This window comes from Emydura macquarii, unplaced genomic scaffold (genome assembly GCF_026122565.2).
Source record: "Emydura macquarii macquarii isolate MOO-44397 ecotype Brisbane River unplaced genomic scaffold, CSIRO-AGI_Emac_v2 contig_1876, whole genome shotgun sequence".
NCBI classification, from domain to species: Eukaryota; Metazoa; Chordata; order Testudines; family Chelidae; genus Emydura; species Emydura macquarii.
The window spans coordinates 11,997,000-12,019,874 of record NW_027132013.1 but is presented as its reverse complement, the minus strand read 5'-3'; the positions used below and the strand labels follow the sequence as shown (position 1 = coordinate 12,019,874).

Sequence of the window (22,875 nt, the reverse complement as noted above, 5' to 3'; positions counted from 1 at the left end):
CCAGCTGAGGACACAAGCAGGAGGCAGTGGTAGAAGCCAGAGGGGTATTTCTGGGGGGTACGGAGAGGGACGTGACTGGGGGGTCCTATTTGGTGCAGTAAGTGCAAGTAGGGATTTTTTGCACATGTCTGGAGATCAAACTACTGATGTGATGCAGGTCAAAATGGGAGTCTGTCAAGCTTAACCCCAAGGTAGTGCATGGTGCCCACTAAATCTCTCAGGGACCCAACTGAGAACGGCAATCAAAACAGTGTGTGTTTTCACATTGTGCATGGGCCACTACAGAAAACCGGCTAGATTCTTTTATCCCACCATTTTATATGCTTTAAAACTCCACTCTTGTAAGTATGCTAAAACCTGAATGGTTACTCGCATTGCTTTGAAATTTGATGTGCCGCATGGGGATGCAGGGTAGCATTAGAGAAACATATTTGGGGTCATTTGAGAGAGAGGTTCCTAAATTACAGGCCTCCCTCAAAAATAGTTTCCTTCTGTTGCCTTGTACTGTTAAACAGAGAGGCACTAATGACGGGGTGAATCACAACAGACTCGTTGATGGCTGAGAGAACTCACCCTTCCATTACCAGAACTAAGGATAAATTAATCACAAATCCCTCCCTACCTAAGACAAAAGGAGGCTTGAACAGAGTGGCTGGAGGTTGCTTCAATTTGTGAGTCATGGATGGGAATTTTATTCTGGGCAGAATGTAATCAAAGTCTTTGGGGAAAAAAATTAGACACGTGAATGTTTCCTGGGAGGGGACGGGTAATTATGCGGTAGAGGAGTGGAGAAATAGGGGGAAAGTGGTTTGGGACTGCCGTGAGGGGAGGGAGATTATGGGATAAATGGGGATGGGTGATAGAGGAGAGAAGAGAGGTTGGGGGCTTAGGTGATGGAGGCATAGGGTTTGGAGGAGGAGGGATGGGACATTGGATAAAGGGATGTGAGACAGAGACGGAGCTGTGAGGAGAATAGGGACGGGGCACCTGTCAGCTCCACATTCTGCCTTCCCATGTGTGTGTGTGCGTGCGTCCAGATCTCAGGAGTGGAGGGGGGCTCCTGCACTTCTAGGGTGATCTGAGCCCCTCTCATAGGAACTGGGATATGGGGAGTCTTGCCTTTCTGAGATACCTGAGCCCCTTTCACTGCTCCCCACATGTGTCTGTCTCTGGAGGGGGTGAACCAGGTCTTGGGGGTTGTTGCCCTTTTTGGAAGGTCTGGTGCTTCCTCCCTGTGAGCTAGGGAAGTCCCTGCCCCCTAGGGAGCTGAGAACAATCATACTTCATACATATCACAGACTTTAAAGCACTCAGGAGGGTATGGGAACATCCATTGAGATGAATGGAGCAGTACATATCTCTCAGAGCTATTGTCTCAGGAGGTATTCACCTTCATGGGGTGTTCTCATTCATTTAAGAACATCACATTGAGATGAATCGACCATCTCCAGAGCCCTCCTGTGCTGTGAATGGATGTGTACAGGAGCCCTGTCCCTCTATCCTTCCTGTTTAAAGGACAATGTTCCTAAGTGCTCTAAAATCCCCAAAGGAGTATGGATCTTCTTGAAATTTGCTGTGCCTCATGGGAGCACAAAGTAGGGTTAATGATCCAAAGTTGAAGCCATTTGAGCCAGGGGTTCTAGAGATATAAGCCCCTCGTCTACCACCACCAAAAAAATAGCAATTTTTCAAAACGTTTCTAGATTGATTTTGTTTGTTTGTGCAGAGCTAGAGAGGACACTGGTGCTGTGATGTGGGTTGAAAGGGTCTCAATCGGTCACTTTTTACCCAACATAGTCTATGGCACCCACTAAATTTTTGGGGGGACCTAAACTGTGAACAACATTTAAGAGCGTGTTCACATCTTCACCTGGGTAGATCTACAGTCTGGAAGGTTTCCAGTGCACTCGCACCAATAAAAAAAACAAATGACTCAAACGGTTTCTGTGCAGCCACGGTATGCTTGCCTGGTAGCTTGAGGGAATGTGCCCCCTACCATCAATGTTCCTAGTCTGAGCCTTTGTGCCCTGTGCACTTAACTCATATTGCTTGCTGCAAGTTGTCTCTGTTATAACAGAATATGTATTTATTTTATGTGGAGGTTTACTGTGAATACAGCAGAATAGTCAGCAGCCAGCCTAATAAAAAATGTGTTGTTCAGGTGGGGAGGGGCCACAGATACAGGGCTTTGTGTGTGGGGAGACAGGGACTGGGGTTGCAGCTGTACAGAGGGCAAGAAATGAAGATGGCGGATGTAGGCAAGCCGTGGTTTGGTAGTTTGAGGAAAATCTGTATTTTACTAGCTCCTGGGGGAGCTGGGGCAGGGGGGAAGGAGGGGAGTGACTACTTCCTGATCTTGGGGCAGATGAATGTGGTTTCCAAAGACATTTACCACAGAGTTTGTTGAACTGAGAGTGCCGGTGCCTTGACCACTAAGAAAAAGGGTCACCAACATGTGGACTCTGGGTGATTTCTTATGTTTGCAAGAGAGAAAGGAGTACACCATGACTGCTGACTACAGGCTGATCTAGGTGGAGAGAGGTGGCCTGCATTGGCATCAGGTTTTGGCCATTCTGCAGTGCCTAACCAGTGATTTAAGGGGTTGGGATATACTGGACATTGTGGCAATTCACTTGGACAGAGATGATCTGGGCCTTATTGCTGATATGTACCTCATACCGTGCATGAGAGCAGAACTGGATGGCACCAGAGATGTGTGTCCAGGAGCTGAAATACTTTTCTCCGATTTGGCTGAGCAGCTGAATAACTACGGTCATGACACTATGAAAACTACTAATAAAGTGATGGAAGAACATCAATCAGGAAAGTGGAGGGTTTATGGCTGACTAGAAAAAGCGTGCTGTATGGCACAGAAACATTACAAGTTCACTGTTTCTCAGAGATGGGGTACACCCATTGAACAGGGGCCAGAGACCTCGAGGCTGCATGTGGAAAGATGGGAGATGCTTGGGGCTCTGACAAACTTTGACAACCAATGAGATTTGCTGCTGTCCTGGGAAAAAATGAGGCCCTGCCTCACACTGAGGGGCCTGGCTGGGCTTGGTCCTAAACTCTGGGCTGGACAAAGGCAGCGATGCTGGTTCCAGGTGTCAACACCAGCCCTCACCAGCTGCTGCCCACAGCCCAACGGGTTTCTGCAGTCACTACAGCCTCATTGACCCAGGGACATAAACACAGAAATCAGAGACCACAGCAGGAAAAACTGGGGCCTGTGCCCTCTGGAAATCTCCTCCCTCATACTGCCTCATATAGGCAGAAGCAACCAGGACACACAGCAGGGTGAGCCACACAGGCTCTTGGAGGTGGGAGGGAACCAGGGTCATTTTGCAGTACAGTTATAGACCCCCTTCGACCTCCCCCAGGCCCAGCACTCACTGGAGGAGGAGCCCCATCTATGTTGAGTCCCCCACCCCGAGGCCCAATACTCACTAGAGGAACGTGACCGGCCGCTCATGAAGACGTTGAGGAACTTCTTGGAGAAGTGGATGTCAGCCTCAGGGGTGGAGTCCTCAGACAGGCAGACCGAATCACGCTTCAGCGCATCCTCCTCATACTCCTCGCCGATGGCCGACTCGTAGGGCGAGGAGACGCAGTTGTCGTAGACGGTCGCTGAGTCGCTCTCGTCGCTGTACCCCGAGTAGCACTGCTTCAGGCTGACTAGCTCCAGCTGCACGTTCTCATCCACCACCAGGGTGTATTTGACCGAGTCGTATGAGAGGGCACTGGTGTCTGAGCTCACTGACGCTCGCTGGAGGCTGTGCCTGTGCCGGTAGCCACCATTGCTGCTGCTACTGCACGAGGTCCTGGGCAGGCTCATCTTGTCGGGTGAGGACATGTAGTCCAGCACCTCGTCCTCCTCGCTGATGGAGGGGTTGGGCTTCCCCGTCAGTGCGGGGTAGCTAGAGGCGTCAATGTCGGAACTGATGGACATGCGGGTCTCACTGGACTGCGACAGGAAGGGCTTCTCAGGCTCCAGTGGATCCGAGTTCTTCTGCACCGGTGTCAGGTAGATCTCCTCGGTGGCCTCTAGCCTCACGTCCGTCTGGTAGCGGATGCGGTCCCGGTGGGCTTCTGGTCCCCTTGTCACCACCACCACACTGGGGTTGTGGGGTGGGAGCCGGCCGGCAGACTGGTGCTTCTCAGGCACCCGGGAGGAGGCGACACAGGCAGGGGCAATCTGTGTGGCAGCCGGGCGCCGGCAGGGGCTCTCCGTGGACGTGCCCCGATCTTTGGTGGAGGTTGTGCTGTTTTGGTGATTGACCTCATCACTTAGGCAAACGTGGTCATGGGGAGGGGTCTGCTCACCTGGGGGGGTGGGCAAGAGGGAGAAAGAAAAAGAGCAACATCAACCCATCCAATCCAGAGCACAAGCGGCCTAGGAGCACTCTGTGCTGGGATACAAAGTGAGGACACACCCAAAACATCTGCAGTGACAGCTGCCACCAGCCCCACCACCCAGGGGCTGGGACTGAGGTAATGGGCCTGAGCAGAGTTTCCTGCTGAGCCTATATCCCATGCCAACTGCACAATATTCAAATTACCCTCCTGCATATCCATATGCTGCAGTAGGAACAGGAACTTTCCCTGGGCTCTGCCCCCTGATCGCCACCCCCAGAGAAGCTATTCATGCTCCAAGGTTGCTACAAAAACGCCTCAGGAAAACCCATGTCTCAATTTTGATCCAAGCAGGAATGTCACACAGCCTCCCAGGACACCAGGAAAGGAAGGACCTTACCAGGTGGGGACAGGGACCCAGTAAAAGGGGGCTGGCCTTTTCAACTCCCAGCTGTCCGAATGTGCCTCCAGCCGCCTGTGAATCAGTGCAGCACCCACCTCTCTGGGCACAGGCCAGAGGGAAGGGGCACTGGGAGGGTGCAGGCCTGCAGTTGCTCCTCTGAGATCCAGGCACTGGAGGAACTGCCGGGAGATGGAAAGGGAAACTGGAGAAAGTGAGAGAAGCTGCCTCCTGCTGAGGGCCTAGGACTTACCAGTTTTCAGGGGGGATGACGACCGGGACACCCGCTCCTGCCAACTGTGCTTTTTCCCTAGAGAGTTGTTATTCAGAGTGTCCTGCAGAGAAGAACAAAGCTGCCTTGTAGCTGGAACAGTAAACAGCGCATGGCACAAAGACGCCCTGTCTCTCCCCCAGCCCACCACTCCGCCGCCCCAGCCTCCCCCCACAGCAGCCAGCTATTCTCCATGTGCATCAGGGGATCTGGCTGCTCAGGGGGATCCACCAGCTAATCCCAGCTGCAGCTGCTGCTGCTGGGAAAGTCTGGGCAGTAATTTGGGTGCTAACCCAAGGCACAGGAGGGAATGAGCCATGAACTATGAGAAAGAACCTGATCTGGATTTTTGTATCCCAACCCTAGAGTGGACTCAGGGTACAGCCCCAGAGACCCACACAGATTTTGTTTTCCTTCTGCAGGAAAATCCCGAGCAAGCCTTGCACCTGCCTATGATTTGTCATCTACACATTGTGTGCGTGGACTCTCACCTGCATGCGCGGTTTCTCCCCATGTTCGCTTTGCAATCTTCACTGTCCATGTTACCCAGGGAGCTCATGAATTCTAGCAGCCTAGAACCACTAATGAGAGGCACATTAACTCCCTGGCTGGTGAACGTCAGGGGACAGGTCACGCATCTGGCAGTGCTTGGCATGAGAAGCTCTAGATGCTGGGTATGTGGCACAGGAAGTACAGGCCCTTCAATGTCATTGGGCACAGAGTGCCAATAGAAATGCTTGTGAGCATGGCAGGCACTGCTTCTGGCCCTCTGCGGTGTCCCTTCTCTCTCCAGGGCACAGCCAGCACAACGTCCATATGCTCTGCTCCCATCACAGCAGACCAGGCATGAGAAAAATGACCTGCTATCGCCAAGACCAACATTTCGCAACATAGCTGCCCCACTGCCTATCCCACACGGGATATGAGGGCTGCAGAGGTCACTCTGTTCTGCTCCTGCCCCAGGACCTGGTCTTTCTGGCCTAGTCTGCAGGGAAACTGCATCATGTTAGAAAATGTCATAATTGTGGTGTCTTAACTAATGTGATGTTGAACCCAATTTTGCCCTCACTGTGGACAAGGCAGGCATGTTTAAAACATGTGAGCTGGTCATGGTTAATTCTAGGGGGGACCTGTTGCATTTTCCCAGTGTAGACATGGCCTCTGTGAGGGTCCATTCAGAGAATCAAGCCGGTACCGGGCATTAATCATCCTGCAGTTGCTACTCCTGAGTGTTCCTGGCAGAGCTAGAGAAACCCTGAGAGCAGCCAGATCCCACAAACCCCATCAGCTGCTTCCAGGCATTAGCGGACAAATTCTGAGGGCACTAGAGTATGTCTAGACTGCAGCTGGGAGCAAGCTTTCCCAGCCTGGGCAGACAGACGCACACGAGCAAGGCTGGGCTAGTGTGCTATAAACAGCAGTGTGCACGGTGCAGCACCAGCGGCAGCTCAGGCTAGCCACCAGAGCTCAAGCCACCCTAGCCCCTAGGTCCAAGCTTGGGTGGCTAGCCTGAGCCTCTGCCAGTGCCTCCGTGTCCACACCGCTATTTTTAGCACACCTGAGTCTGTCTACCCAGGTGAGGGGGCTCGCTCCCAGTTGCAGGGTGGACATACCCCCAGTGAACAGGGAGACAGACCATCCAGTCTGGTACCCCTCTCCCTTCTGTGCCAGAGCAGACCAATGACCCATCTAGTCCCTCCATCACCTTCTCTAGGGCTCTGTCCCAGTCTGGCATTGTGGGTCCCACCCCATCCTCTGTAGACTCATCCATGTCTCACTGAGAAGACATCCCCCACGGTTCAACCAAAATATCTCCTTTGCCTCACCCCATCCCTCTAGTTACACCTCAGTGTATTGCCCTGACGATCCCTTCCCCTCCTTGGGGTTTACATACCTCAGACACCTGAAAACATCACCTTCCCCCTCCACGTTTAGTCATCGCTGAGCCAGCCTAGACAGAGCTTTATTAATCTCGTCTCGTAAATTGACCCCTCCAGCCCCAGGTGTGAGCTCTCTGGGACTGAGGGCCCCAACACTGAGAGCAGGATCTGAGGAGAGGTCTTTCCAAAGGAGGACTGGCCCTTCCCTGCTCTGGGACTGAGGACTTAGCAACCCAGCCCCCAGAATATCACGGGTGTTGTGCAGCCATTTCATTGTAAACTCCTGCCCTGTTTGCTTCACCCTAACCCCCGAGTCTGCCTCAGCCATTTCTGCTCCCAGGGTTCCCCTCCCATTGAGGTTTGGGGTTATTTTTCCCCAGCTGCAGGATCTATATTGCCCCAGGCTGTGTCTTACTTAGTTGTTTCCCAGTCTGTGTGTCTGACCTCTCTGGGGCCCTTTGGATTTTCTCTGCCCTCATCAGGGTTTGCTGATCCTCCTAACAGTCCTTGCCTCCCTCCAGGAGAGGGACTCATATTTGTTAGGGATTTCCTAGCTCAGAGAGTCTGCCTAGGAAGGGCTAGTGCAGGCTGCCAACATAACCCCAGAAGCCCCGCTCATGCCAGTGCAAAGAACTAAGTGTCCCCATTTGCCTCATTGCAGCTCCCAGTCACTTGCCAGAATGGGATCTCAGCCAGCCAAGCTGCCATAGTGACCACTTCTGCCAGGATTCCTGCACACTGTGCCCAGAGGGACAGACCTGGCTGCAGAGAAGAAAGCAGCTCCCAGCCCCGTCTCCAGCAGTGCATGAGCTGGCCAGGGAACTATAAGAGCATGCAGGGCCCCTTGTGGTAAGGATCCCAGGCCCGATGCAGCAAATCCAGCATGGAAAAATGCAGGCAGCTCGCACAGCGGCCCCAGGATAGGCACACCTATTAAACCTATGATTAGGATGGAATGGAGAGAGATGACAGCCTTGTGCAGCTGGAGGGATGGACAGAGGCTGAGAACAAGTGCTATTTGCCTGCAGATCTTCTGGTTCCCCAGTGTAACTTTCTCATTGGGAGCTGCAGCCCCTCTTCAGTGCCAGTGAAGCCATGTGCTTTTACAATCACAATCTTTTGTCTGATCTGTAACACCTCCAAGGGCAGTTCGGCTTCCAAGAATGACTCTATACAAGTGACAATCAAATTCCATGATTAGTGACTCCAGATCGCATGGGCCCAGACTGCAAAGAAAAGGGCGTTCTTCCTCACTGCCCACACCACATGCTCCCCTTGGGATCTGGGATCCAAGCTGGGCTCTCTCCAGGTCACATTCAGCAACTCATAATACAGGTTCCGTCACCAGAAGAGAACAACAAAAATGCTGCTGATGTGTGCAGAGGACAGAGCTTCCCGCCTTCGCAGCTAGATAGGCTCTGCGGGGCTAACAAGAGGAAAGAGCACTCAGAATGTATTTTAGTCACGGAAGTGAGCAGCTCTGACTCCAGCACACATACACACATGGGGGAGCAGGGTCGTGGGGAAAGAAAGGGCCATCCGTACAGGTGGTATGTGTATATTGCAGTCACACTGTGTGACTGCAGGCTCGGGAGACTTCACTGGCAGCATAGGCTTCAACATGGCAGTACAAGCCACCCGGAACCCCGGACAATTATTCCGGTAGCTGGCCCACGCTGAAGCCTGCGCTATCATGGCTTCACTGCTCCAGTATCCAAGCTAGTAAGATAAAGGCTAGCTTGGCATGTCTACACAAGTGCAATCACACCCTGTGATTGCAGTGTAGAGTTACCCAGAGTCCCGTTCCAGACTAGAACTACACTCTGAACTTGCGTTTGCACTTCTGATCCAATCAACCTACTGAATCGCTGAGTGACACACGCACTCCCAGCCCCAGCCAACTCCAGGGGAAGACCTGACGCATCGACTAGAGTTGCTAATCAGAGACGGTAGTATTTTCCGGGCAAATGGTGGCTGCTGCCCCTAACAAAGAGGTTATAATGGCAAATCCAAGGAGGAGGAAGTGAAAGTGAAGGAGAAATCTCTCCTTCCCACGGTGACTCTCACTTCCACTTGCTCTACTCTGTGTAACAGCAGGTGCTGGGAGGAAGCATTATCCTATTGTTAGAGGCGCACACACCGCAACAAAGAGGTTCCCCCTCCCATTCAGCTGTTACTCTCTTCTGCCCCCCAGCCATCCTCTCTGCACCAACATCCCACCCCCCTTCACTAGGGTGCTGTGTCTACATTTATTGTCCTTTTGCTGTAACAAGAAGCCCACCGTGCCAGCTTCCGCACAGCAGTGCCCGTCAAAGCTGCCCTGTGCCAGCAGCACCTAACCAGGATGTGACACTCAGATTCGTACTCTCGCAAGCCTGTTTGCGGACACAGGGCCTGAAAGGATTACAGCAGGTCCCAGCTGTCACTGCCAGGCACATGGGGCTCTGCATTTGTCTGTCCATCTGGCAGCTCCACATGCACAGGACCACGTGCAGTTGCTCTGAAAGACGGCAAGAGCTGCTTGGAGAGGAGTGTGCCTGCAAGCCTGACTGGCCAGGAGACCCGCTCCTCCCCCTGCCTCAAGTGGGAAGGACATGCTGGCCAGCCAGGTTGGAGGCCAGCACTGCTCCTGGACAAGACCAAAAGGAGCAGAGATATCCAGCCCCCAGAGATGCAGATGGCTCCACTTACAGTTTTCCCTCAGTGAAAAGCCAAGGAGGCAGCCCCCAACCCCTAGCCTGGCGTGAAGGGCCCTTCCTGGACAAAGGTCCCCCCACCCCTCCACAGTACAATCTTCACAGCTCCTCTGCGGGCAGCCAGGCCCAGTTGCCTAGATGTACCAGTGAAGAGGGGGAACAGGAGCAGAACTGGGGGCAAGTTCCAACCCATATTCTGGGGGAGATGACTCAGCCCTGGTGACTCTTTGCAACACAATGGAGAGCAACAGCATCATAAAGTATTCAACAGCCAGGGAGGTCAGCCAGTTCAATAGGGCCTTTCAGCCACAGACACTCCTCACCCCAGCCAACCCCGCCCCACTGTACACACCCGCCCTAACCCCCGATCCTATCCGTCCTCCTCCCACCTCCAGGCACCCATCTTCTCCCCCCAGACATTCCTACCGACCCACTTGGCTCCTGCCCCCAACCCCTCTTTCCTCACACACTCCCACCCGTCTGGCTCCTACCCCCTCCGCATCTGTCTCTCTCTCCAAAGCCATTGTCCTGGAATTTCCCCAGGGACCTGCTTCCTGGATGAAACTTCCTGATTCAGAGGGTGGAAGAGGAGCTGAACACACCTCCCAGCCCTAAGCTAACAGGAGAGCAGGGCATTCCCCTCCAGAGACCTAGTCCTCTCCCCTGAGCTGCTAAGACTCAGCTTCATCTCCTCACTCCCTCTCTGGTGCCCTCTGCTTGCTCCATCTCTATCTTAGCTCACCTTCCTCTCTACCAAGGGTTTGCTACTTGGTTCCACTCCAGAATGGCAGCCAGCTCCTGTAGCTCTGTGGTTACCACACCTCCTCTTCCTACTTCCAGCACAGCCCCCCAGTCTCCAGCACTTCTGCCCATTCTGGCATCACCTGTCCTGTAAAGGTCTCCCACCTTCCTGAGTCCCATGCCATCTCAATTCAGCCTGCTTCTCCTCTGCCATCAGCGACAGCTCCTAGCTGGCCCACTCTATGGCTGGGGAGCTCTAGCTTGGTCCTTTCTCCTCTCCCATCTTCCCCGCTCCCCAGTTCCTCAACTGGAGATTTCAGATCAGCTGCCAGTTTTATGCATACCTACTGACTCTTCCCCATCTGCCACACAGAAATACCTGCCTCTCATTTCATTCTCCTCAGCTGAACGTCACCAAGAGGAAAATCCTCTTACTTGGCAAAAGAAGTCACATCTCAACACCAGAGAATGTTAAAAATAGCCGTCCGTATGTATCGCACCATTCACTGCTTTGCAAACTCCGCAGCAGATAGACGAGTGAAGGGATTCCTGCCAGTGCCCACAAGCATTACACACAGCACTGAAAAGCAGCCCCCCTCAGCGCTGCACAGAAGAGGAAGTGAAGAAGAATCTTCTGTCTAAGTGAAGCTGCAGGGGGGATTTAGGGAGGCAGAATGGAATCAGGTCAGGTACCCTCGGGTTCCTGTCTCACTCAGAAGAAAGCCCCAACACAGCACCTTCTAGCACTGTGCTGGGGCATGGGTGTCAGCATTAACTCAGAGGAGCAAACATCCCCGACCGAGTCACCCACACTACCTGCAGCAGCCCTGAATGTTCACTCTTATGAGCTCTCCTATCCACAGCCTGGCCAGGCTGGACCCTGCTTACCCTCTGAGAGCAGGCAGGGGAGATAGCCTATCTCCAGTCTCCAGCTGAACCGTCCATCCTCTTGCTCTGGCTGGGAGCATCCTGTTTCCCCCTGCAACGCATAGCCTCCCGGATGGCTCCCGCTCCTGCCACTGGCCCAGCACACGCTGCTCAATGGCTCATTCATAGATTTCTCACTTCATGCCTCATTTACTGAAGCTCTCCCCTGTGGCCTCCCAAAGCTGCTCCACACCAACTCCAGGCTTCTCAGACCCTTCTATCCCCAAACCCCACAAACTCTTCTCCGCCACTAGATTGACCTGCCATGGCTACGTCCCCATCTACCTCCTCTCAAGATCCACCTCTACCCCCAGAGTCTTTGCCTCTGTCACACCAGCACTCCTGCCCCATCACTCCCTACCTTACCAGTCCCCCCACACACCCAGGCCTCCATCACTGTCCTGGGGTGACTCACCCAGAGCCATCACTGTCTCCTGCTCTCCAGATGTTGATTTCTAAGGGTCAGTAGGACAAAGTGACCCTGGACAACCCCACAGTAACAGCATCTCTCCCAGGCCAGCATCCTGGTGCTGCCCTCTTGGAATGCTTGCTGGGAATCTCAGCCAGGGGCACTGTATCCCTCCAAGCCTCACCTAACGACAGGGGTGTTAACGAGTAACCTCAGAGGAGACGGACGTGCGACTCTTCTGCCATTCTATGCCTACAACCCAACAGAAGGGGAGATTTCAACCCCCGCCCCCACCTTCTGCCTGCCCATCACTCTCATGGTTTCAGCCACTTCCATTCACTAGCTGAGTTGTCATCCCAAACAAAAGCCCCTGGGGAAAGGGATTAACCCCCCTCTTCACCCCACACCAGGGGCTGAGTTACACAGGCTGCAGTTCGGCCCAATCCCACCCAGCAGCTCTCACCTCCCCAATTGCTACTGCCACTGCTCAGCTTGCCGGAGGCCCAAGGAGATAACTGGCATCTGGGAACATTGGGAGGTTGAGAATGCTCCCTGCAATCCCTAGGGACGCAGGGGATAGGCAAAGAGAGAGGGGGCTTTAAAATGCACCCATCACCCTAGGTTCTAGGCCCCCCTCGTCACCTGGAAATTCTCCAATCCAGATTTACCTGGGTCCGAGGCACCTGTGGGAAGAGGTTGAGAGTTGTGGGCCGCTTGGGTCTGTAGGTATCCATGGTTACAGGCAGGGGCTCCTTCTTGAGCGGCTCAGAGGCGGTTTCCTCTTCGGCAGAGGTCTCCCCGGCAGCATCGATCAGGTCCAGCTGAAGCATCTCTGCCTGGAGCCGGCTCGCCTCCCCGCCGCCCACCCCCAGGCCGCTATTGGTCTGCAGGCTCACATGGCTCTGGGAGGATTAAGAGACAGAATCATGAGACTGGGTGGGAAGGTCGGGCAGTCGCATCACATCACATCAGCCTCTGAGGGAAGGAGGGAGAGAGCCTGAGCTGGGATGCAGCAGCAGCAAGTCCATGCTGAGCTGCCTTTTATGTTTAAGGGGACAGGAAAAAATATTCAAGTCTCCAAGACCACCTAAAAGCAAAGGTTTCCCTGTTCCCCCTCAGCAGGCATAGGGGCACTGGCACAGCTTCTTTATTAACCCAGTCGCTTCAGCTCCCCACAGCAGCTACAACTGAGCATCATGGCTATTCTCCGGTTCATGACAAGCATAAGTGCCATTGGCAGGGAGGGAGGGACACACAGGCACTAAGATTGCACTGGCTGATACCACGAGAAACGCAGGTTACACCTGAAACACACAGTTTGAAAGTCAGTCCCTCTGTCACTCTGCAGAGAGAATCACAGACAGCAGAAAGATCCTATTAGTTCAGCAGCTCCTCCTCTCAGGACCCAGGCGGGACTGGTTCCTACGGTCGATTCCCCAAGACTCTGCTGTCCCAGTCTGATGGCACCGCCACCCCTTCCCCCGGGAGACTGTTCCAGACTCTCACATTTCACTACCATAAAGCATCTCCTGAGAGCTTCCTTTCCTCCATTTCACCCCATTCTGCTAGCCGTGCCTTTACGTATCCTGTTAAAGAGCCCACATCGGTCTGGGGCACAGCAGAGCTCGTTCCCAGCTTTTGGGCTGTCAGCAGTAGAATGTTTCCATTGTCTCTTTAGGAAGGGGCTTTGGTGAAACTGATGGGGCTGTACATGGTAAGAACTGGATTTTAAATATTAGTACAGGCAGCCTGGCCTGGGGTAGATACCTACAATCTGTTGTGCATCTATGGATGCAACTAAATATATAAATAATTCCTCTCTGTCAGAAGGGCGGCCCTATCCACAGCACCCTCATGCAGCAGGCCATGGCCCAATAAGTGCACCTGCCTCAGTTTCCCTCCTTCTGAGTCCCCAGAAATCGTGCCCAGTCTTCCCAAGTCTAAACATAGCCCTTGTGAGGTTCATTTCTTACAAAAGCCCCATGCATAGAAACCATAAACAGAAGTCCCACAACCACAGTGCACGTTTCCCCCAGCATAGTCCAACATGCAGCCCTCACTGCCCTCCCCTCACCAGGGGTCTCCAGCACAGCCCTGGTGTCCTGCCCTGCCCTTGTACCAGGACAGCTGTTCCAGCCGTTCCAGCTGGAGTGCAACCCCCCGTCTTTGCAGCAGGAACCCCCACAGCCTCTTTGCTGGGGGCATCCCTCACTCCCCTGGCCCCCTCATGGTTCCTCTTGGTCCAGCTCGCTGACCCTGGAGATGCCAGCAGATCAGCTTCTCTGCTGCGCCTCTGCCTTCAGCCTTCTCCCAGGAAACGCCTTCTGCTTCTTTCCAGGACTCCCCCAAACCCCTGGTAGCTCACTTCCACCCTTCCTGACTGAACAAGTCGGCTCAGACTCCCTGGGACTCCATCCACCGCCAGGTCCCTCTTTTGCCCAATGTCCCTTCATCACTGGGTATCCCCCATATCCATTACAGCCCCCAGTTGCTGACCCACCCTCTTACCTTGCCAAATGGGAGCACCTGCTCTGGCACAGGGGCACTAGACCTACTTCATTTACTGGTGCCAGGCACCTTGTGACACTCTCCCTCCTGAATGCTTACATCCTTCAAAGCACTTGTGAACTGTCTGCTCCCCCTCTCCTGGTTGTTACATAGTTAAATTGGACAGATTGAGCTTCTTCTTGTTTTCGGTCTTGGTATCCATATTGGTGCCAATCACCAGGGCATCAGAGTGCCTCATAACACCCCACAACTATAAATACAACCTGTCTTGGTTTCTCTGACCCAGTTGGTTGGATTCTCTTTTTGTTCATCTCTCACAAGCACCTCTTCCGGTTGGGCACATCTGCAGTCTTTAAACAATCCCAGACCTGGTACTGGGCCAAACCTCCAGGGCTTGGTCCTGGAGGCAGTGGTTTCCACCTTCCTCTTCACTGGAGAGCTGGGCCACTAAGTACTACAGATCCCCTTCAGGAGGTTTATTACTGTCCAGTTGTAGGGCCACTTCCCCAGTGGCCTATGGTGGGGACCCACGCCCACCCACTACCCTGGGTTCCAGCCCAGGGACCCTAAGAATAGCAGCCACATGCCACTATGTCCCTTTAAAAAAACTGCTTTCAGTTCCCTTGGCCACTTCCCCACAGGCCCAGCCATCACCAATGCTTCACCCTTAGCTCAGAGGTTCAGGCCCAGCAGCCATCCAGGAGCTCTTTCTCACTCCCTGCCAGGACTGAGCTGTCCAGGGCACTGCAGTTCCCTTTGATCAGCCAGGCGTTCCACATGCACTCCTCTGGCTCCAGCAAGGAACTGCCTGGTCTGCCTTACAGTTCCTTTTTATATGGCCCTTCTGGGCTCTGATTGGCTGCTTCCCCTGCAGCCACTCTCAACTGTTTGGAGGGCTCCTCTACTGCTCCTTTCCTGGGATGGGTGGGGCAGGACCTTGAGTCCTCCAGCAGGGGGAGCCTCTGGGCCTAATCTATCCCATCCCATCATCCTTTATTTGTGCAAATGCCAAGTTCGTTCTGCTCTGAAAGTGCCAAGACTCATGGCTCTTCTGACCCCTCCCAAGAGCGAGTCCCACAGCTGCAGAAAGACCTCTGTGACCGCAGGTCTCACCCTTGTGGTTGACAATTCCACTCTCCAGAGGACTGTAGCTGCCATGGATCACAGGGACCTCAGGGGGTAAGGTGAGCCCTTAGGCAGTCTGAACCCAGCGGACTCCAATGCTGTAGCCAGACCTGACATCCTCAGAACAGCCACCCTGGATACAGGGAGGCCTTATGGTGGCAGTGGGTTCTTTTAAATGCTTCCCTTTCCCCATGAACATCACCTCCCTCTTGCTTCAAAAGTCAATCCCTCTTGCCTTTCATGTCTCTGCCAGGATCCAGCCTCCCATTAATTTTGATAGCAGTAGCTGCTGCCATCACACACACCTAAGATGAGCCTTTTGCCCTAATGTCTATGCTGTTGATACTGGTAGCTGTTACCAGAGAAATTCAGCCTCCTGAGCTCAGGTCTGGCAGGGAGTACGTGAGCACCTGCAGAGGACGCATCACTCTGGCCTCCCACTGAAAACCAGCCCAGATGTAATCTATAAAGCCCTGCACAGGATTGGCAGGGGCCACGGAGAGGTCTCTGTGCCCCACTGCAGTGTCATGGGGAGGAACACTGAACAGCAAACAGGAAAGCATCCTTGATCCTTGAACTGCACTCTAGGCTTGGCCTTTCCACAATCTGACTCCCATGCACAGAGGGATTCGCCTCAGAAGTGGTGGGGAACAGCATGGATCATGAGCCCACGGAGTCCAAACAAGAAAACATGAGTGTGAGAGCAGCACGTCTGAAAGAACCAGCATCCGTCAGTACTAAGGCCCCAGTCCTGCAATCGGATCCACACAGGCAGACGCACCCACGTGGTGCCCCACTGAAGTCTGTGGGACTCTGGGCAGGCATGGTGGTCATTGCTGGCTTGGGGCCTAAGGCAGCAGGGGAGACAGACAGGTGAGGCTGCTGCTGCTTGTAGCCCCAGAGAGGGGTTCTTGCAAGTGGAGATTCAGGGTAATTTCGTGGGGTGCTGCACAAAGACAGGTCCGACAACTAACTGGTCTGTAAAACAGCAAACGCCCTTGCACTCTAATCTTGTGAGTAGGTGTCCACATCCCCCAGTCCTGGGCTGCTGCCTGCTTCTTCAAGGTCCTAATGATGGTAGCTGTGACCAGTGGCCCTGCGCCAATTTTTCCAGCTTATTTTTATATAAAGTGGGATTTATGAAGGAAATGCTGAGCAGCTCCAAAATGGCAGCGCGAGAGCTGTAATTCCTTCTAATATGATAAGCCAGGCTTTACCCTTTAGCCCTCCCCCTGCGTAATCCCCTGCAGCCTGAGAAAGGCAACTGCATCCTGTACTCACCATCCCAACATCAGCTGTACTGGCAAGGTGGTCCTATGATACAGGCAGTACTAACCAGCCCCATCCTGGGCCTGCAGACAGGGTCCTCTTACCCACATGCTGTTGCCCCTGGCCTCCGCTGCCACCTACAGGGCAGTGCCGAGTACAACAATGTTATCATAAGGGAACAAATGGTGTGACACAGGGGAAGTATGGCTTTGCTTTTCCAAGGCATTACCAGAGAAACAAGAGGGCAACACTTTCAACTGCGGCTGAAATCTAGGGGAGCTGTGGCTGCTGTGGAAGAACTTAAAACTTAGAGGTTTTTACTTACAAGTTTTTTTGCTCAGCGGATAGTCTTGAATTAGCTAAACAACAGATTTAGCAAAGTTAAAGTTTATTCTTTACGTAAAGAAGGTGGTCTCTTTGAATGTAAGGAACGACACTTGCTTTTAAAAAACTGACTGTATTTATAGGGTGGTATAAAGTTTTTACACATCACAGTTTTTATGGTCATACATACTAAAAAATATTATTTAGGAATTTTTTAACTGAATACTTGCAACTTTTTAAATTTAAGTTACAAGATCTTTCTCTGCATTTTATTTTTACTAGCGTCTAGACTTTTAAACTATTTTATTACTTTAAAACATTTTAAGATTAAATAACTATTAAAAGAACATTTTTTATTTTAGGCTTTTTACAGCCATTTTTAAAATCAGTTTTCAGCAAAAACAGAGACCCCATCTTGTTTTCCTTTCACACTGCCCAGCACTTCTGAAAATCAGACCCGTGTCTCTAGCTCTGCACCTAAAAACTGAAGCACCCAAAACTAGCTGACACATTGAGGCAGTTTGTTTACCCCAAATGTTTCAAATGCGGGGCCACCACTTAGACCCAGGGATGCCCTTCTCCGAGGCAGGGGGGCGTGGTATTCAGCAATGTCTGAGGCAGGTTTGGGGCAACAGAGTTATTTAACAAGTCAAAACCCATATGCAGTGAGCAGGATTACGGTGACTGAACTCTAGCCTGGCTGTATTTCCTGTCTCAGCCTCTGCAACTGGTTCCCCATCTCTGTGAAGGAGTTAACAAGCCATGTGGCACTGGACAGTTTCTGCAGGAGGGGTGGCAGCTATAAGCTCAAGCTTAACCATTCGTAGCCGGCCTTCCCTTCATAATTTTGTATCATCCTAAATGTCCTGCTTGAACAAATTCTAACTAGAGGGACGGTCAACTTTTTAAATGTTGTTACGCTCAACAGATCTCAGACCAGCTTTTTGGCCATTTCAAGAGTCTTCCAGATGTACCATAAAGCAAAATGCCTTTCCATGTCTTCAATGGCTTGTTCAGTCTCTCTAATGCAGTCCAGCACAGGATCAATCCAGGACGGTTATTGTACACCCATTGTATCTGCTCTCACTCTGCTCACTGCTTGTTTGCTCTCTCAGCCACATTCTCAGGTACCTTAGCAGACGTCTGAGCAAAATGCTATCACTTTCTGTGGATCATGAAATATGAATGAGATGACATTCCTTTAATTCCTGCAGTCTGCACTGGCCACTAACTCTCTCTTTAAATTCAAACACAGTGCTTCGATATTTTTTTAAAAAAATAATAAAATAATTTTAGTAGGGGTCTTGTACCTCTGTTATAATTTTCTATCTGTTTTAACTTCTCTGATCTCTGCTGAAAATCAGTTACTTGACACCCTTTGGTTATGCCTTTTGTCTGGTAACAGGCCATGTCTGTTGTTATATAGACATTTTGCTGGTGGTTTTTCACATCGCAGATGTGTTGCTCTGTAGCTGAGCAATGCTAAATATACCTCTGCTCTTGAATCAATAGCTTTTCTGAGCGAGTCCTTCCCTGTACTCTACATTCTGCTAATCCATTCATGTCTTTGCAGAAACTTCTGAATTTAAACAAAAATTCCCCATTCTTGAGGTGTGGTCCCCTGTCCGTTACTACAGACCATGGCATTTTTCTGTAATTCCCTGATATGCAAACATTGATTTAATGGGCCTGAGCTGGATTGCATTGAAGTTGTGATACATTTGTGTGTTGGTTTTGGGAAAGTTGCTAAAATAGTCTAGGATAAGGTCATCATGTTTTTTCCAGAACAACCAAAGCTAATTCAGACTGTGTCCTCTGGAGGTGCAGGCTGTGGTTGCTGTTGCACAGGTTCTGTCCGTTGTACATCTCTGTACTTCCAGCAGTTTCACACGCTCTCACCATTTTGTCAACATCACTGTTCTTGCTGGCCAGAATGTGACTTCTCAAACTCTTCTTTTTGAGTACTTCCTCTATTCTTCCTTACAGTTCCCGGTCATGGGGGAATGATGTGTCGAAATGACTATATTTGTACCTTTCTCTGCAGGCTCACTTGTATGTTGGGAATGGGAGGGTGAGGGATGTTGATTTCTCCATCCATTACCCATAGTGTGTATTACTGCTCAGGGTGTTTCATCCTTAGTCTATTTTCCTCTTTCCAGTCCATCCCACATTCCTAGTGATACGGTATGAGGCTTTTATCATTAGGTTCACCCACATGGATTATCACTGCTTGTTCCAGGTCACCTCATCGGTCAGCAAGTGGAGCACATGGTGGTCTTGATGGTGCATATGCAACTACTAGACAATGCCAATAATTGCTATATCCTTGGCTGTGCTTCTCCACATCCTGTCACTGGTTTATGGTCCATTTCAGGTTTGAAAGGTACAGACATAGAAAGTCAAGAGTCTTTGTACAGCCATAAACAAGGCCTAGGATCTTTTGATTTGCAAATTCTTTGATACTATCATAGCTCTTGAAGCATATGTGACAGGCAGCCATTCAGTCCCATGTCTCCTTTTGAAGCATCAGTTGAGTGTTCGAATTTTTCAGGCCTTGTCTACACTACAAAGGTAAGTCGACCTAGATTAGGTTGACTTACAGCCACTGCATTAATTACTGCAGTGGCTGATGTCCACACTACCTTCCTTGGGTTGGTGGTGCGTGTCCTCATAAGAAGCACTTCCACCAACCTACGAGGGGCAGACTTGTGGGAAGTTGAGAGTCTGGTATCTTAGTTCTGCTGGTAACTCCCCTGCCGGAAGCACAGCTGCCCTACAGGCTCCTGGTGGGCTGCCCTTCCAGGACTTCTCCCCTCTCCGTTCCCTGCCAGGAGCCAAGGGAAGCCACCCAGGGCTTCTCGTCCCCAGGGAGCGGAGTCCAGCTGCCCCAGCTTCTTGTACCCCCACTTGCCTGCTCCCCGCAGGAGCCTGGCAGCCTTGTCAATGTCATGGCTGAGCCATGAAATTGACAAGGCTGCCTGGCTCCCAGCAGCGAGCAGGATCCAGCCTCTCGGGTCTTCTCACCCCATTCCCAGCTGGGTCCAGCCGCTCAGCTCTCCAGGGGAGTCAGGGTAGGGGGTGGGGGACACAGCTGGGCTCTGCTGCTGGGCTTTCTTGTTGCTGGAGCTGTGAAATTGACAAGAATGACAGACATCAGCCAACAAGGAGGTAAGGAACGCAGTGTCTACAGTGACATTGCATCGCCCTAACTACACCAACATAAGCCCTCCACCTCTCATTGAGGTTGCTTTATGATGTCAGCACAGCAGGGGAGTTACATCGGTGGGAGGAGCATGACTTTTGTCGACAAGACTGTCCTGTGGAGCAGCCCTAGTGTGTCGAAGAATTGTAGCACTAATGCTCAAGTAAGTACATACTACAATTCCTTGAATGCTGTAATACTCCAGCATCCAGGGCCATACCGTATCTTTGATAAGGCATTGTTTTAGGCAAGTTGTTTGAGCTGCATAATTGGTTACAAACTCACTGATCTAACTCAAGATTCATTGACTGTCGTCTCAGAATTCCTTTATCTTTGGGTCTCTGCATGTTCACTATTATTTGAATCTAAATCATCTGTCACCTTTTAGGGTCAGCTTCTCTGCTCTGTACATAATTTCAGTAACTCAGAATGGACACTTGGGCCCTGTTTATTTTAAGGTTGTTTCTTCCCATGGTTTCCAGTCCCCTCTGCAGTTGTTCCTGAAGTTCAGTGGTGGAGCTGTCCCTGACTCTGATGGCATCAGTGTAACATTTTCACTCCTTAGAGACATTTCTGCATCTGAAATACAGAGAGAAATACTTCCTGCTGCCAAATATATTCTGAAAGGCAACCTCATGAGGCAGCCAAATGGTACATTGAAAGTGCAAATCCCAAAGCTTTATGTCCGGAGTATCTGCCAAAACCCTGCTGATGCATCCAATTTGCTAAAGAATTTGGCTCATGCCATCTCAGCAAATGTTTTTTTCCTTATGGCAAGTGGAAATGTCTCCTTGTGATGTTTTTGTTCATTTCCTTGGGTCAGCACCAAGTTTTGAGTTGGCCCCCCATTTCACTCAACAGTTACTAAGGAGTTGATTCTCCTATTCTTTGAACAATGCTGTCTATCATGTTTTGCAACTTTTTCTCTGGTTTCTGTAAGAACATATCTGCTGGCATGTATTACAGACTCCTGCCCTCCTGTAACTATCTGTGTCACCTGGAAACACGTCTCCTGGGATCACATCCTCATGTGACGCAATTTGTGCTTTCACATCCGGTTCAAGTTTAATAGCCATTATTCTGATTCCCTACGGGATATACCCTCTTGACCATGCCAAGCATCTCATGTGCAGAAATCAGCACCTGGTTGCTTTCTTCAATGAGCTACCATAAATTCTTGTTTTACTGTCTTGCCTCTGTTAACTCACCCGGAGCTGGAACTGGATTGAAAGTCCTATTTCACCTTATACAGCTTGAAAAGTCAACTTCCTTTAAACCTCTCTATTGCCATTTCTATCATTGCATTTGCTTGTGCTCCTGGGGTGATTTTGTATGTCCCAAGTAGGCCATTTGTGCATATTTTTAGAAGCCATTCTTCTGAGTGTGAGTTTCCTTTTGTAGCGGTGTTTATGAACAGCTCATTCTCCCTCTCTACAGGAATCCTCAAATTACACTTTTAACCAATGCATGTTTCTGCTGTCCCTGCATATTTTTGCAAAGTGGTTATTACAGATTTTACACGTGTGTATTCATTACATGACAGACAAAACACAACACTAAGAAAATGTTATGCTTGCAAAGTCAAGCACAGCACTCAAATATTAGGAATTGCCAGTGCAACCTTAATTTTTCCCCCGGTACATATGTCTTCTGACACATACTTTAATTACACGATCATGTACGATTTTTTTCCTACAGGACCCCTGCCTCCTTCATTGCACAGGATCCCAAGTCAGCGTCCCACTGCCTCCACCACTAGTCTCTCCATTGGCCCCTCTCTTGGCTGTACATTCCAGTCTCCTCCTCATCCCAGCATCTCCTCCCTTCTGCATTCAAGTCAGCCTGTTTCCTCATCATCATCCATGCTGCCCTGGTGCCAGGAGAGGGAGCACTGAGAGCACAGAAAAGAGTCTCTCAGTTCTCAAGTCCTGTGACACCATGGCCCCTGGCTGCCAGGAGAAACAGTTGCAGGGAAAGTGCTGCTCAGCCCCTACAGCCCTGGGCTGGAGCACGCATAGCCTAATTGCCACAAATGCGCTTCGAGGGGCTGGAGCATTCTCAGCATGCACAGAATCTTCAGAGAATTTAGCTGCCAAACTCTCGTAAGTCTCTATTGAGTTTTTGCTAGCTGATTTCCAGAGGCTCACAACTTGGTCAGATTCGGGTGGATCTTCACAGGGACAGCAAAAGGCCACATCCCTGATGCCAGGGCCTCCCTGACAAATTTCATGTCTCTGGGTCAAAGTACAGAGGCATTAGAGCTTCTCAACAAAATGGTTCCAAGCATTCATTTTTAAATGGGCAAAACAATGTATTTTCCCCAACCTTGTTCCAAAAAACCACTGAACTGTTTTGGCTGAAATCTTTTGGAAAATTTCAACCTGAGGCTGATATCTAACATGAAGAACTTCAGCCCAGATAGTTAAAGTTTGGTAAAGTTACAAGCGACTGCAAATAGGGTCTTATAATGGCAAGCATTGGGCAACCTTACGCACATGTCACTACCTGCACCACCTTTAATATCCTGGATATTTTCTCAATACTGGATACCCTCTCTGTGCTAACTGCAGCTGCCACACTCTTACATCCTTCCTTGTTTGGCATGGTTTCTCTTCCCCTTTTATATTTTGAAAGCGTTACCTACTTACCTACCTACTACTTACCTGGTGCATTCAGCCTGCTGGCCTGTATTTACATTTCTAGTCATTGCACAGCAGATGCACAATGGCCAAGAACTGCTTCAGTGTCAAGATTCTCTAAATGGACC

General features: G+C 51.0%; 1 protein-coding gene across 1 annotated transcript in view; it reads right to left on the bottom strand.

Moving 5' to 3' along the window:
- Positions 1-22,875, bottom strand: part of MAPK8IP1 (mitogen-activated protein kinase 8 interacting protein 1) — a 47,892-nt gene that overhangs the window by 9,290 nt on the left and 15,727 nt on the right. Inside the window, exons 3-5 of the mRNA XM_067557620.1 lie at positions 12,349-12,582; positions 5,010-5,091; positions 3,451-4,326 (exon numbers count right to left, since the gene is read on the bottom strand). Of these exons, the coding sequence (XP_067413721.1) occupies positions 3,451-4,326; positions 5,010-5,091; positions 12,349-12,582 (1,192 nt within the window). The remainder of the gene's footprint in view (positions 1-3,450; positions 4,327-5,009; positions 5,092-12,348; positions 12,583-22,875) is intronic.